The 10,648-nt window shown below is 45.3% G+C and overlaps 1 protein-coding gene across 1 annotated transcript; it reads left to right on the top strand.

Annotated features, from left to right (window-relative positions):
- The first annotated feature begins 324 nt into the window (after positions 1-324).
- LOC134568804 (caveolin-3-like) lies at positions 325-9,615 on the top strand. Its single transcript, XM_063427473.1, has 2 exons — positions 325-448; positions 9,062-9,615. Exons 1-2 carry the CDS (start codon positions 362-364, stop codon positions 9,398-9,400), a joined length of 426 nt encoding a protein of 141 aa, XP_063283543.1. The 5' UTR covers positions 325-361; the 3' UTR covers positions 9,401-9,615.
- The last annotated feature ends 1,033 nt before the right edge of the window (positions 9,616-10,648 follow it).

Raw genomic sequence — 10,648 nt, 5'->3', positions numbered from 1 at the left:
CCGTGAGTACAGACCTATTACATACTTGGAATATATGTATGTGTGTGTATTTCACTATACAGTTTATTTATCTGTTCCACATAATATGGAGTTAGAATAAATAGTCCTCTCCCATTCCATTCAGTTATGTCTTAATTACCTTACTCTGCACTCAGCCCCCATCAGCCTGTATTCACAGTGGTTTCCATAACAGCCCAGGCAAGTTTTGCTTAGGAGTGTGTGGAGTAACTATGTGTCGGTGCCGGGGCTGTTTGATGCTCAGTCCCATGGAAACCTCCAGGTATAAATACAGGTATGGGGAATCAGGACAGGCAGAGACAGGCCTCCCCTAATTGCAGAAAAGGATATTTCTCCAAGCATCATGGTTCAGCCAAAATCCATGCAGAGCGAGCCCATGCCTTTAGATATGGAGAACCGTGACCCCAATAACATGAATGAGCATGTCAGGGTAAGTATGGCACCAAATATGGTGGTGGGGTCTTTGGGGGTTTCAAGATTAGAACATGTGGAGTTGTGGGCATCTTGGTACATTACTCATGGATGGAATATTATTGTAGCAGAATATTATCTAGCTCTGGGAAGTATATAAATATCTGCGGCGTATCTCACTTTTATTAATCTGCTTTCTAGAGAGCTAGTATAAGTCAATGATGATTTTCCAGGATAATCGCTAAATCAGGGACAATCACGAAATAATAAATTGCAGAAATAGATTGTTTATTAACAATAAATTGCAAAACATAGGTTTAAACAGCTGATGGGGAAGATTTATCCAACTTGACTATAATTGCAACTGGGCAATATGCTGCAATTCAAATTTCAATTTGGAGTTTAATAAATAAACCGGTAGGTTTCTTTGAAGATCCTGATCTTAAATAGAATGCCATACACTATACCAGTAGGGATTAATACTGCTGCCAAATAAGCAGGATTTATGGCTGACAGCATGGGATATCACTGTATTAATTACCGAGATTCATCTTTAAGATGTTCTGCAGTGGCTGTTTCTCTGCAGTTGAAACAAATCTTTATAAATAGAGTGTTGGTAGAAGAGCTTTAGAGAGGCAGAGTTATTTACTAAAATGTTAACTGTTTGGAACTCAAAATTATATCTAATTGAATTACATTTTAGGCTAAACTAGGCAAAAGGATTATCCAAATAGCAATTCTGGCTAAATATTTAAATTCACTTTGAATTCACCCATTAGTAATTGAACCAGCTTATGTTAACATTGTACTAGTTCAGGCTCAGATAGGCAAATGTTTTTGAACTGGCAGCCAAGGCATCAGGGGAGCTATAGGGATTCATATACCTGCCAAGTGTCCCTATTTAGGAAGGACAGTCACCCCCACTCACACCCCTAAAAGTAAAGTGTTCCTCTTTGTCTATTTAAAATGCTGTGAGGTGTGGATTTAGTTCCACCAGGGGTCCTGTCTGTTAACTCTACATGCACTAGAACAGAGGTTCATAATTCATTTCTCCTGTGGAACCCTTTGGCATAGTGTACCAACATTGTGGAACCCCCAAAAATGTTTTTGCGCCATAGCACAAACCGTTTAATTAATTAGCAGATTGTAATTCTTTGCCTTTTTTTGCAGATTTAGTTTTTTGGTATATATATATATATATACACTAATTTCTACAGATAGTAAACAGATTGTAATACTTAGGAGTAGTTGTACTTTTATGTGTAGAGTTGGTGTTTGTAAATGATTTTATCGGTTTAATACATTGTGGAACCCCAAAAATATTTGTGCACACACCACACACCTACTAATTAACAGAGTGTCATGTTTTACTTTTTTTTGACAAATTTCGTTTTTGGTATATATATATATATATATATACACAAAGTAAGACAGGAGCACTTGCTTGTATTTTTAAACGTGTATTATGAAGTGTTTATCAACCTTAGATCAACGTTTCGACCCTTCAGGGTCTTTATCAAGATGAGTCGAAACGTTGATCTAAGGTTGATGAACACTTCATAATACATAATACATTTTTGAAAATCCAAGCGAGTGCTCCTGTCTTACTTTGTTTATCTATCGGCCTGGAGGCACCCAGGTAATATTGCTTTGATTTATTTGTTTTGGGTTGAGTGCCAGAGTCTATATAAATATATATGTATTTATATAAAAATAAATATATATATATATATAGACACTAATTTCTACAGATGATAAACAGATTGTAGTACTTAGGATCAGGTATGTTTGTATGTGTAGAGTTGGTGTATATAATTGTAGCTTTTAACACCGGGGTGTGTATGTACGTTATGTTTGCATTTGCATACAGAGGTGTGTTTGGATGTAGTGTTGGCTCTTAAATGCGGATGCACACACTGACACAGAGATACACACACTGGCACATACACACACACACAGATACACACTGGCACATACACACATACAAATACACACAATGAAACATCACACACAGATACACACAATGAAACATACACACACACACACACACACACACACACATATATACACACAATGGAACATACACACACTGACACACAGTGACATACATACACACCATGACACACAGGTACACACACTGGCACATACACTCAGATGCACACACACTGACAGATACATATAGGCCATGATTTTTATATTTGCAGCCACCCTCCTGTTAGCATAACTTTTGTCTGCAGATGGGCGCCTGGCTTAGGTTAGTGTGTGGAGCCTGCAGCACCTCACTCCCCGCTGCTGCCTCTTTCCCTCCAGCATGGTGGATTTTATGACTGGGAGCAAGTGACTGACTGTCACTTCCTCCCAGCATCTGATACTGCATGTTGCTCTCTTAAACGGCCGCAGCACCAACCTTGCCCTTGTTCAGCAATACACATTGGTTGAACCTAAGTGTATGGGCCACCTGATGGGCAAATCGCGACAGAACCCCTGTTTTGTTCTCGCAAAACCCAACACCAATTGGGAAATGCTGCACTAGAGACACACAAAACAAAAAATACCAAGCTGGCACTTGACTCCATAAAACTGGAATGGTTGGCACTATGTACAGCAACATTCATCCAAAACAAATACTCTTTTAGGACAGCTTCTGTTTTCAGGTCAACATTTCAGGTTGTAAAAAAAATCACCATTCCTGGAGAAACACAGAATGTGACGGCAGATAAGAACCATTCGGCCCATCTAGTCTGCCCAGTTTTCTAAATACTTTCATTAGTCCCTGGCCTTATCTTATAGTTAGGATAGCCTTATGCCTATCCCACACATGCATGCTCTTCTACAAACCCCTGCACCCCCTCCCCACAAAATCCTGCCTCTCCCTCTAAAGCCCCTGCTCAGCCCCTTACAGCACTTGCGGCTGCTTTTTTTTTTTTTAAAGCGTCCCAGTCGCGCTATACCACGGCCACAGCGCTGACCGGGTCCCTGAAGGAGGGGGCCCATCAGGTGGCCCTAAGTGTGTAGGCCACCCGATGGGCCCCACATGTGGGGCCCGGGCGGCCGGGCCCCCCAGGGCCACCGGGCCCGTGACAACTGTTATGGTTGTCACCCCCTGATGGCGGCCCTCATCAGTCTGTGTGTGTGTGTGTGTATGGACTTAGCAGTCTGTGTTTGTGTCTGTGTGTGTATGGACTCAGTCTCTGTGTGTGTGTATGAACTCAGCAGTCTGTGTGTGTGTCTGTATGGACTCAGCAGTGTGTGTGTGTGTGTGTGTGTTTGTATGGACTCAGCAGTGTGTGTGTGTATGGACTCAGCAGTCTGTGTGTGTGTATGGACTCAGCAGTCTGCGTTTGTGTCTGTGTGTATATGGACTCAGCAGTCTGTGTGTGTGTCTGTATGGACTCAGCAGTCTGTGTGTGTGTGTATGAACTCAGCAGTCTGTGTGTGTGTCTCTATGGACTCAGCAGTCTGTGTGTGTGTGTGTGTTTGTATGAACTCAGCAGTCTGTGTGTGTGTATGGACTCAGCAGTCTGTGTGTCTGTGTGTGCATGGTCAGCAATCTGTGTGTCTGTGTGTGAATGGACTCAACAGTCTGTGTGTGTGTGTGTGTGTGTGGACTGTATCAAGGGAAATGTGTTTGTTTTTTAATAATTCTTGGTGGAAAATAATGAATCCTCCACCAGGGATTATAAAAATAAAATAAAAAAATAACATTGTGTCGTGGGCGGGGCTTAATATGCGGCAGGGGCGGGGTCAAACTACAACGAGGGCGGGGTTAAATGTGCCCCCCTACTTTTGTCCCTGGCCCACCATGTGCCCCCCCCTAAAAATGAATCCTAGAGATGCCACTACCCCCACTGCATATTAGCTCCATTCCCATTTTCCTTTGATGAGGACGGTTTTGAAGTTCTGGGGCTCCTGCGTGTGTGAGCAGTGTGGCCACCCGGCACCCCAGCTGTCAGGGCGCCCTGTGCGGCCACACAAATCACACGTCCTAAGGCCGCCCTGGTCATGGCACTCCCCAAGTGTGTGGCACCCGGGGCGGACTGCCCACCCCCTTCCTTAGTACGCCACTGGTCTGTCCAATCACAGACTTCCCAATGCAGCTCAATGAGAGGTCTTTGCAAGGCAGATGCTCTATGCAGTTGGTGCCTCTGAGTTTAGCTCCACTGAGCTAACCAAACCAGGAAGTAATATGATGTGTTATCTGCTTTAAAGCCAGGGGTCACTAGGTTAATTTATAAGAGTGTCAATTTCTATTGAAATCTATGCTTTTTGCACATTGAAAAAAAAAGAGGACACACTCTTTACACGTAAAGCTTTTCAGCAAAGGGCTTTAGGGATCTGGAGTGTCCCTTTATTTTTTTTTAAATTCTTTATTTTTGTTGTGCAGGAGAGTACAAAGCGCAATTATACGCCACAACAGCGTACATACAAAATAAAACATAGATAGATTAAACAGTGGCTTGGAAGATTTTGCACAATTTTTTTTTTTAAGTATAACTAGCTTGAGGCGTCATGTAAAATCAACAGGTTTTTAACGTATGATAAAAAACTGTGAGATAGAATTCGCTTGCCGTGTTTTTACACCACATATACATAGTAGATTATACAAGCTATTTACGACATTTCACAGGTTGGTTTGGTATAACCTACGTGTATAGTCATGAGGCATGCGTCTCTGAACAACTACGCTTGTTCTAAGTGGTGTGCGTTTCCTTATACGTAGATTTAAAACATAGAAAAATCAATCGTGTGTCAATCGCTTATCATTAAATAATAGCATTCCTGTAAGTGTATGACATGGCAGATCTAATAAATTTCTAGTAGTATTCGTGGAAACAAGATTAAGTACATTGCAAGGAGCGTAGTTGCTAACCAGCCCTTCTAGGAGTCTGCACAGTTAAATTAAACAGAATAAACACAGTTTCTAACTTGCTTAAATGCGAGCTGGTCTGGGCATAGGCATTCTGAGCATGTCTACGGCTGACTATGATCCCCTGCGCTAGCACACAAGAAAAACTGAGCATAGGTAAAAACTGCCAGCAGTCAGATATGGAGTTCGGTTGAGAAGGTATAGAAAGATAAAACAGGTAATATTGGGCACTTAGCCTTGCAAGAAACCACAGTCCCGGTAGAGTCAGCCGATGCCTTGTTGGGGCTGGTTGTGTTCGCTCTGCATCTTTTGTATCAGCTCGTGGTGTCTCCCCTGTGCGAGGGGGCGCTGAGTTCCTGGTGCCTGTGGAGGAGCGTTTGCTGGTGGGGTATATGGTAAGCGGTCAGCATGGGTGAGTTTGCAAAAGGTCAGCACAAAGTCCCGCTGTGAAGGTCTCACTGGTGGCACTTCTCTCCCAATTGTCCATGCTTTCTCTTCTTTGGGCTGTGTGGGGGACCTCCGTCTGTGTGTCCAGCTGGTGTGGTGCTGTGCCGTCTCCCGGTCAGTGTTGTGGCCGTCGCTGTGGATTCTCGCATGTGGAGCAACGCTCTGCTTGCTGAGAGTTGGTGGAGCCGCTGAAGTGCGAGCAGATCGTGCTCGTCGGTGTGTCACCTTCCGGGGCATGAGGGTGTGAGTGCTGGCCCTCCGTGCAGGCTTGTGGGTTCTGCTTTGTCGAGGGATTGCTGTGGAGGTACGGGGGGGATTCCCACCTATTTGGCGTCGTGTCGCCGGACGGATCCATGCCGTTACTATTGTTATCGCCCTCTTGAAGGCCTGTCTCCGGGTGTGAAGCTTGGTCCACAGATTAGCACATAGCTGGTAATAGAACTCTCTTGTGCACTTGGGGGGTTTGCTGAGTGTGCGGTCCTTTATAGGCTGTGTCTGTGCCGCCATCTTGTTTGTGCCTGGGCTGCTTCGGCTCGCTTGAGATCTTGTCTCCTGTGCTGGTCGTGGCTTGGGGTTGCTGGTGTGGACCGGGATAACCCCCACCGGTCCAAAGGGGGGGGGAGGCCCAATACTTCGGGTGCTGCAGTGTTAGGTGAGCGGGGAGAGCGGCCGTCTCTTTCCCGCTCTGCATGAGGTAGGCCTCAAGCCTCCGGTCCGGTTTTCCAGTAGGCATTTGAACAGGCGATGTGTCCCCCGGTACCCCTGCCTCCATATATCAAGGTGAGGGTCGGTGGGATTCTGAAATAGGCGATTTTCCCACTGTTTTCTGCCAAAAATTGGGTTCAGGCTCGGGAGCTCACAGAAAGCATGTCTGTTCAGCTTCCCGGTCAGGCCCCGCCCCTGGAGTGTCCCTTTAATCTGACCTCTCTCTGAATTTTTGTGCTATTGTTTTCCCTTTTATGTAAGGGGAATACAAAATCATTAACAATGGTTTTTAAGTTGTACAAAACAGGCAGAACCAGGAACAGATTGCAAGTGGTAACAAGACAAGGGAAATCATATAATTACAAGGTTGGCCGGGGGCTACACATCCATTGGTATTTTTTAAGAGACACTCATCATTTCAATTATTTTCTATATTGCAGTAGATCGTGCCCATTAGATAGTACAGTGCACAAAAAGAGTTACCTCATGTGCACACTTTATCTCATAAAATAATTAAATAATTTGAGTGCATGGCATAGTTAAAGGGACACTATAGCATTTCTCCATTTTCGAGTCTCCTTCGGCACTGCCACAACCTTCCTCTCGGGTTGAGTCAGGATGACAGGCCAATCCTCATAGAGGAGCATTGGGAAACGCAGGTGCATGCGCATACCTACAATGATTCTCTATGGCCAACACATGATGACCCATGCACGCGTGACGTCATAGTATGCTACAGATAGAGACACGAGAAATAAGATTCCTGGTTTTTTTTTTTTTGTTTTTTTTTTATTCTTTATTTTTGCATGTGCATATAGGTTACAGACAAGCGTGCAGGGCCACGACAGCAACTGCAGGCATAATCATAGCATTTCAATGAGTGGCATGTTGGTACAGCACATTTTTTTTTTGCAAGAACAGAAAGATTACCGGCAGATTTTTGTTTAAACGTTAGAGTGATGCTGAGTAGTTTTAAGTTTAGATATAGTACAAGATTGTGTCTGCGGGCTGCATAAACAGGCTTGTGTAGCCACCCCAGGAAATACAGGCTAGTAATACATATCAAGCATTTGAAAGCATTTGAAAGGCATCAGCTAACAACACTATATTTCGTAGAGTCAGCATAGTTTCAAGAGAAAACAAGCAGTATAGGGGTGTCTAAAGTGTGAAACAGTTAGTTAATAGTATTGACAAGGATAAACCAAGCTAGGAACGTTTTTAAGGGCTTTTGAAAATATAGACGGACTAAATAGTGACCGCTAGAACAAACCCATAAGATCACTGCGTGGTAGTAAGGTACTGCAGTGTTACATTGCTCCCCTCCCCCCACTCAATCTCGCTATAAAGCAGAAGCACACAATTGAGCTAGCAGAAGCAGTTAAGCAACAGCTGATAAGACTAAAAAGTATGCAACTCAGCCATGTATCATTGGTAATGGTGGGGTGGTCTGTCCTGGGCGTCAGCCTTGTGTGTCAGCATAGACAGATGGTAAAAGTTAATTGAAGATAGTCCCCTCTGCCGCCACTACAGGTAGCTGGTACGTGGGAGTTCCGCTTGTTGTTAGTCGCTAGGCAGGGTGTTTGCTGTGTATCTACCGCCTGTGAGAGTCCCTTCCGTAGTAGGGATCCAGGCTGCCCTTCTGCTTCTCCTCCCGTCAGTAAGTCCCATGGTGCATGAGCGGTTGCAGGCGGCTGATGCGTTGTCGTTTTTACCTTGCCGGGGGGGGGGGGGGGGGGTGTATCCAGCCCCCGCAGGAGGCCTCCTTGGGTCTGATCATAGCTTGGTAAGGTACGGTAGTGCCCGCAGATGGGTGGCTGAGGGTGGTACCTGTGGGTTGTTGGCTGTCCCCTATAGGTTCTGCTGATGTATAGTAGTTGCCCATCAGTGCTCCGGTCTTGGCGCCGTCGCATGCGGCCTCCGCCATCTTGGATGTGGTGTCCGGATGGACTGGCGGCCTTGCTGCCGTGCCGACACAGCCAGCGGTGGTCAGGCCTCTAGGGTGGGGACCGGGATCACCCCCCCGGTCCATAGGGGGGGGAACGGAGCCAGGTCCCGCCGGATTCGTGTCCCATGAGGGGTGCTGTGTTGCGGGATAGTGGGGCAGCGGCCGTCTGCCCCACTCACCGCCGGAGAAGGCCTCAGGCAGTTCGGCGAGAGTGTCTCCTCCAGGGGACTGTAGCTCGTAGAGCCAGCCTCTCCCTGGATCCAGCCGACCCCCTGTGTTGGGCTTTGTTGCTGTGGGTCTGCAGTTCGGATTTAGGCATTATTTTTATCGTTTTTAGTGCGGTCTTGCAGGAGCTCTGCGTGCCTGCGACCATCCAGCTCGGCGGGCAGGCCCCGCCCCCAGATTCCTGGTTTTTATACCCAGAGGGCTTGAAGCCACACCTCCAAGCCTTTTATTTAGCTTAATATTGGGTTTGGGGGTAGGACAATCAGATGAAGTTGTTTAAGTGTCACTTTATGAACTCATGCATATCAAATAGCATGATCTTGGGGACAACAATTTTAAATCAAGAAATCAAGAAACAGGAACCGATCATAATATAACTTAAAACAATTTAGTTTTAATTGTTGGATGTTGAATCACCTAATACTGTTGTCTTTTCTCACCAGGTCCTCTTCGAAGATACCTTTGGAGAGCCTGAGGGAACCCACAGTATTGACGGGGTATGGGGTATGTCCTTCAAGACATTCAACGGGGTGAAGAACTGCTGTTACATGGTGCTGTCCATTCTATGCGGCTGCCCACTGGCCTTCTGCTGGGCCCTGGACTTCGCTTGCATTCAGTGTTGTCACATCTGGATGATTGGACCTTGTGTGCACATCTGGAAGATGAATTTGTCCTGTCTGAAGATGTTTTGGAGCTCATGCGTGCATTGTCTCTGCGACCCATGCTACGAAGCATGCGGCCTGTGTCTCAGCCTCATCCGTGTACAAAACAAAAACGGATAATGTACTGGTCCTCACCTCATCAGCTCCTAATCCTGACACTACTGAGGTCCAATGTTACTCACGTTGACATTGCAATGGTTCCTAAGTCCGTAGTATTCTTTCACCACAAGGACAACCCAACCATGAGTAACTATCAGACTGTTATATAAGCTATAATTTAAACATTACAACATTGTGATACCAGTTATTTAAAATAAAAGATTTGTGCCTCAAAATTAGTCTGATTCATGCTTTTATTTATCTGCTGCAAAGAAGAAAAATATTTTAACAGAGATGGCTAGCCTTTTCCATTGAAGCTGGGGTGGACTACATTACCCATGATGCTCGTACAGTAATGGAAAATATAGCTCATACATGCTCCAGTCCCAATGTAAACTGAAACTAAGCATCGTAGCAAATGTAGCCGAGGAATGCTCCAGTGCTAAGGTTTGCAATTACTAGGCTATAGCGCCACTCCAGCTGCTGTGTACTATGATTCCTATGAAATGGTTTTGCAGGCTGAAAATGATAGGAATAGCAGTCCAGGTGAATATTCACAGCTACAGCCAGTTAGTTTGTTTGTTTTTTTACAGACAAATAATTATAAGCATATTAAAGGGACACTATAGTGTCAGGAAAACCGCTTGGTTTTCCTGACACTATAGTACCCTGAGGGTGCCCCCACCCTCAGGGTCCCCCTCCCGCAGTCCTGAAGGGGTTAAAACCCCTACAGCTACTCACCCTTTTCCCCCCTCCGGGCTCCCTTACCTCTTCTCCCTTGCCGACGTCAGCATCCTTGTCTGACGTCACCGGCACCGAATGCGCATGCGCGGCACTGCCGCACGTGCATTCAAAGTGTCCATAGGAAAGCATTTTTCAATGCTTTCCTATGGACACTCTGCGTGATTGAGGCATAATATGCCTCAATCATTGCCGATGCACCTCTAGTGGCTGTCCGGAAGATAGCCACTAGAGGCTGGCTTAACCCCAGATGTAAACATTGCAGTTTCTCAGAAACTGCTATGTTTACATCAGGCATGATTAACCCTAGAGGGACCTGACACCCAGTCCACTTCATTGAGCTGAGGTGGTCTGGGTGACTATAGTGTCCCTTTAACCTGAAATTAAAAATACAAATACCGTATATACTTGAGTATAAGCCGAGTTTTTCAGCACATTTTTTGTGCTGAAAAACCCCAACTCGGCTTATACTCGAGTCAGTGTCTGTATTATGGCAATTTACATTGCCATAATACAGACTGCAGGCTG

The sequence above is a fragment of the Pelobates fuscus genome, chromosome 7 (genome assembly GCF_036172605.1).
Source record: "Pelobates fuscus isolate aPelFus1 chromosome 7, aPelFus1.pri, whole genome shotgun sequence".
NCBI classification, from domain to species: Eukaryota; Metazoa; Chordata; class Amphibia; order Anura; family Pelobatidae; genus Pelobates; species Pelobates fuscus.
Note: the sequence above shows the minus strand (reverse complement) of the source record. Positions and strands in the feature narration are given on the sequence as shown.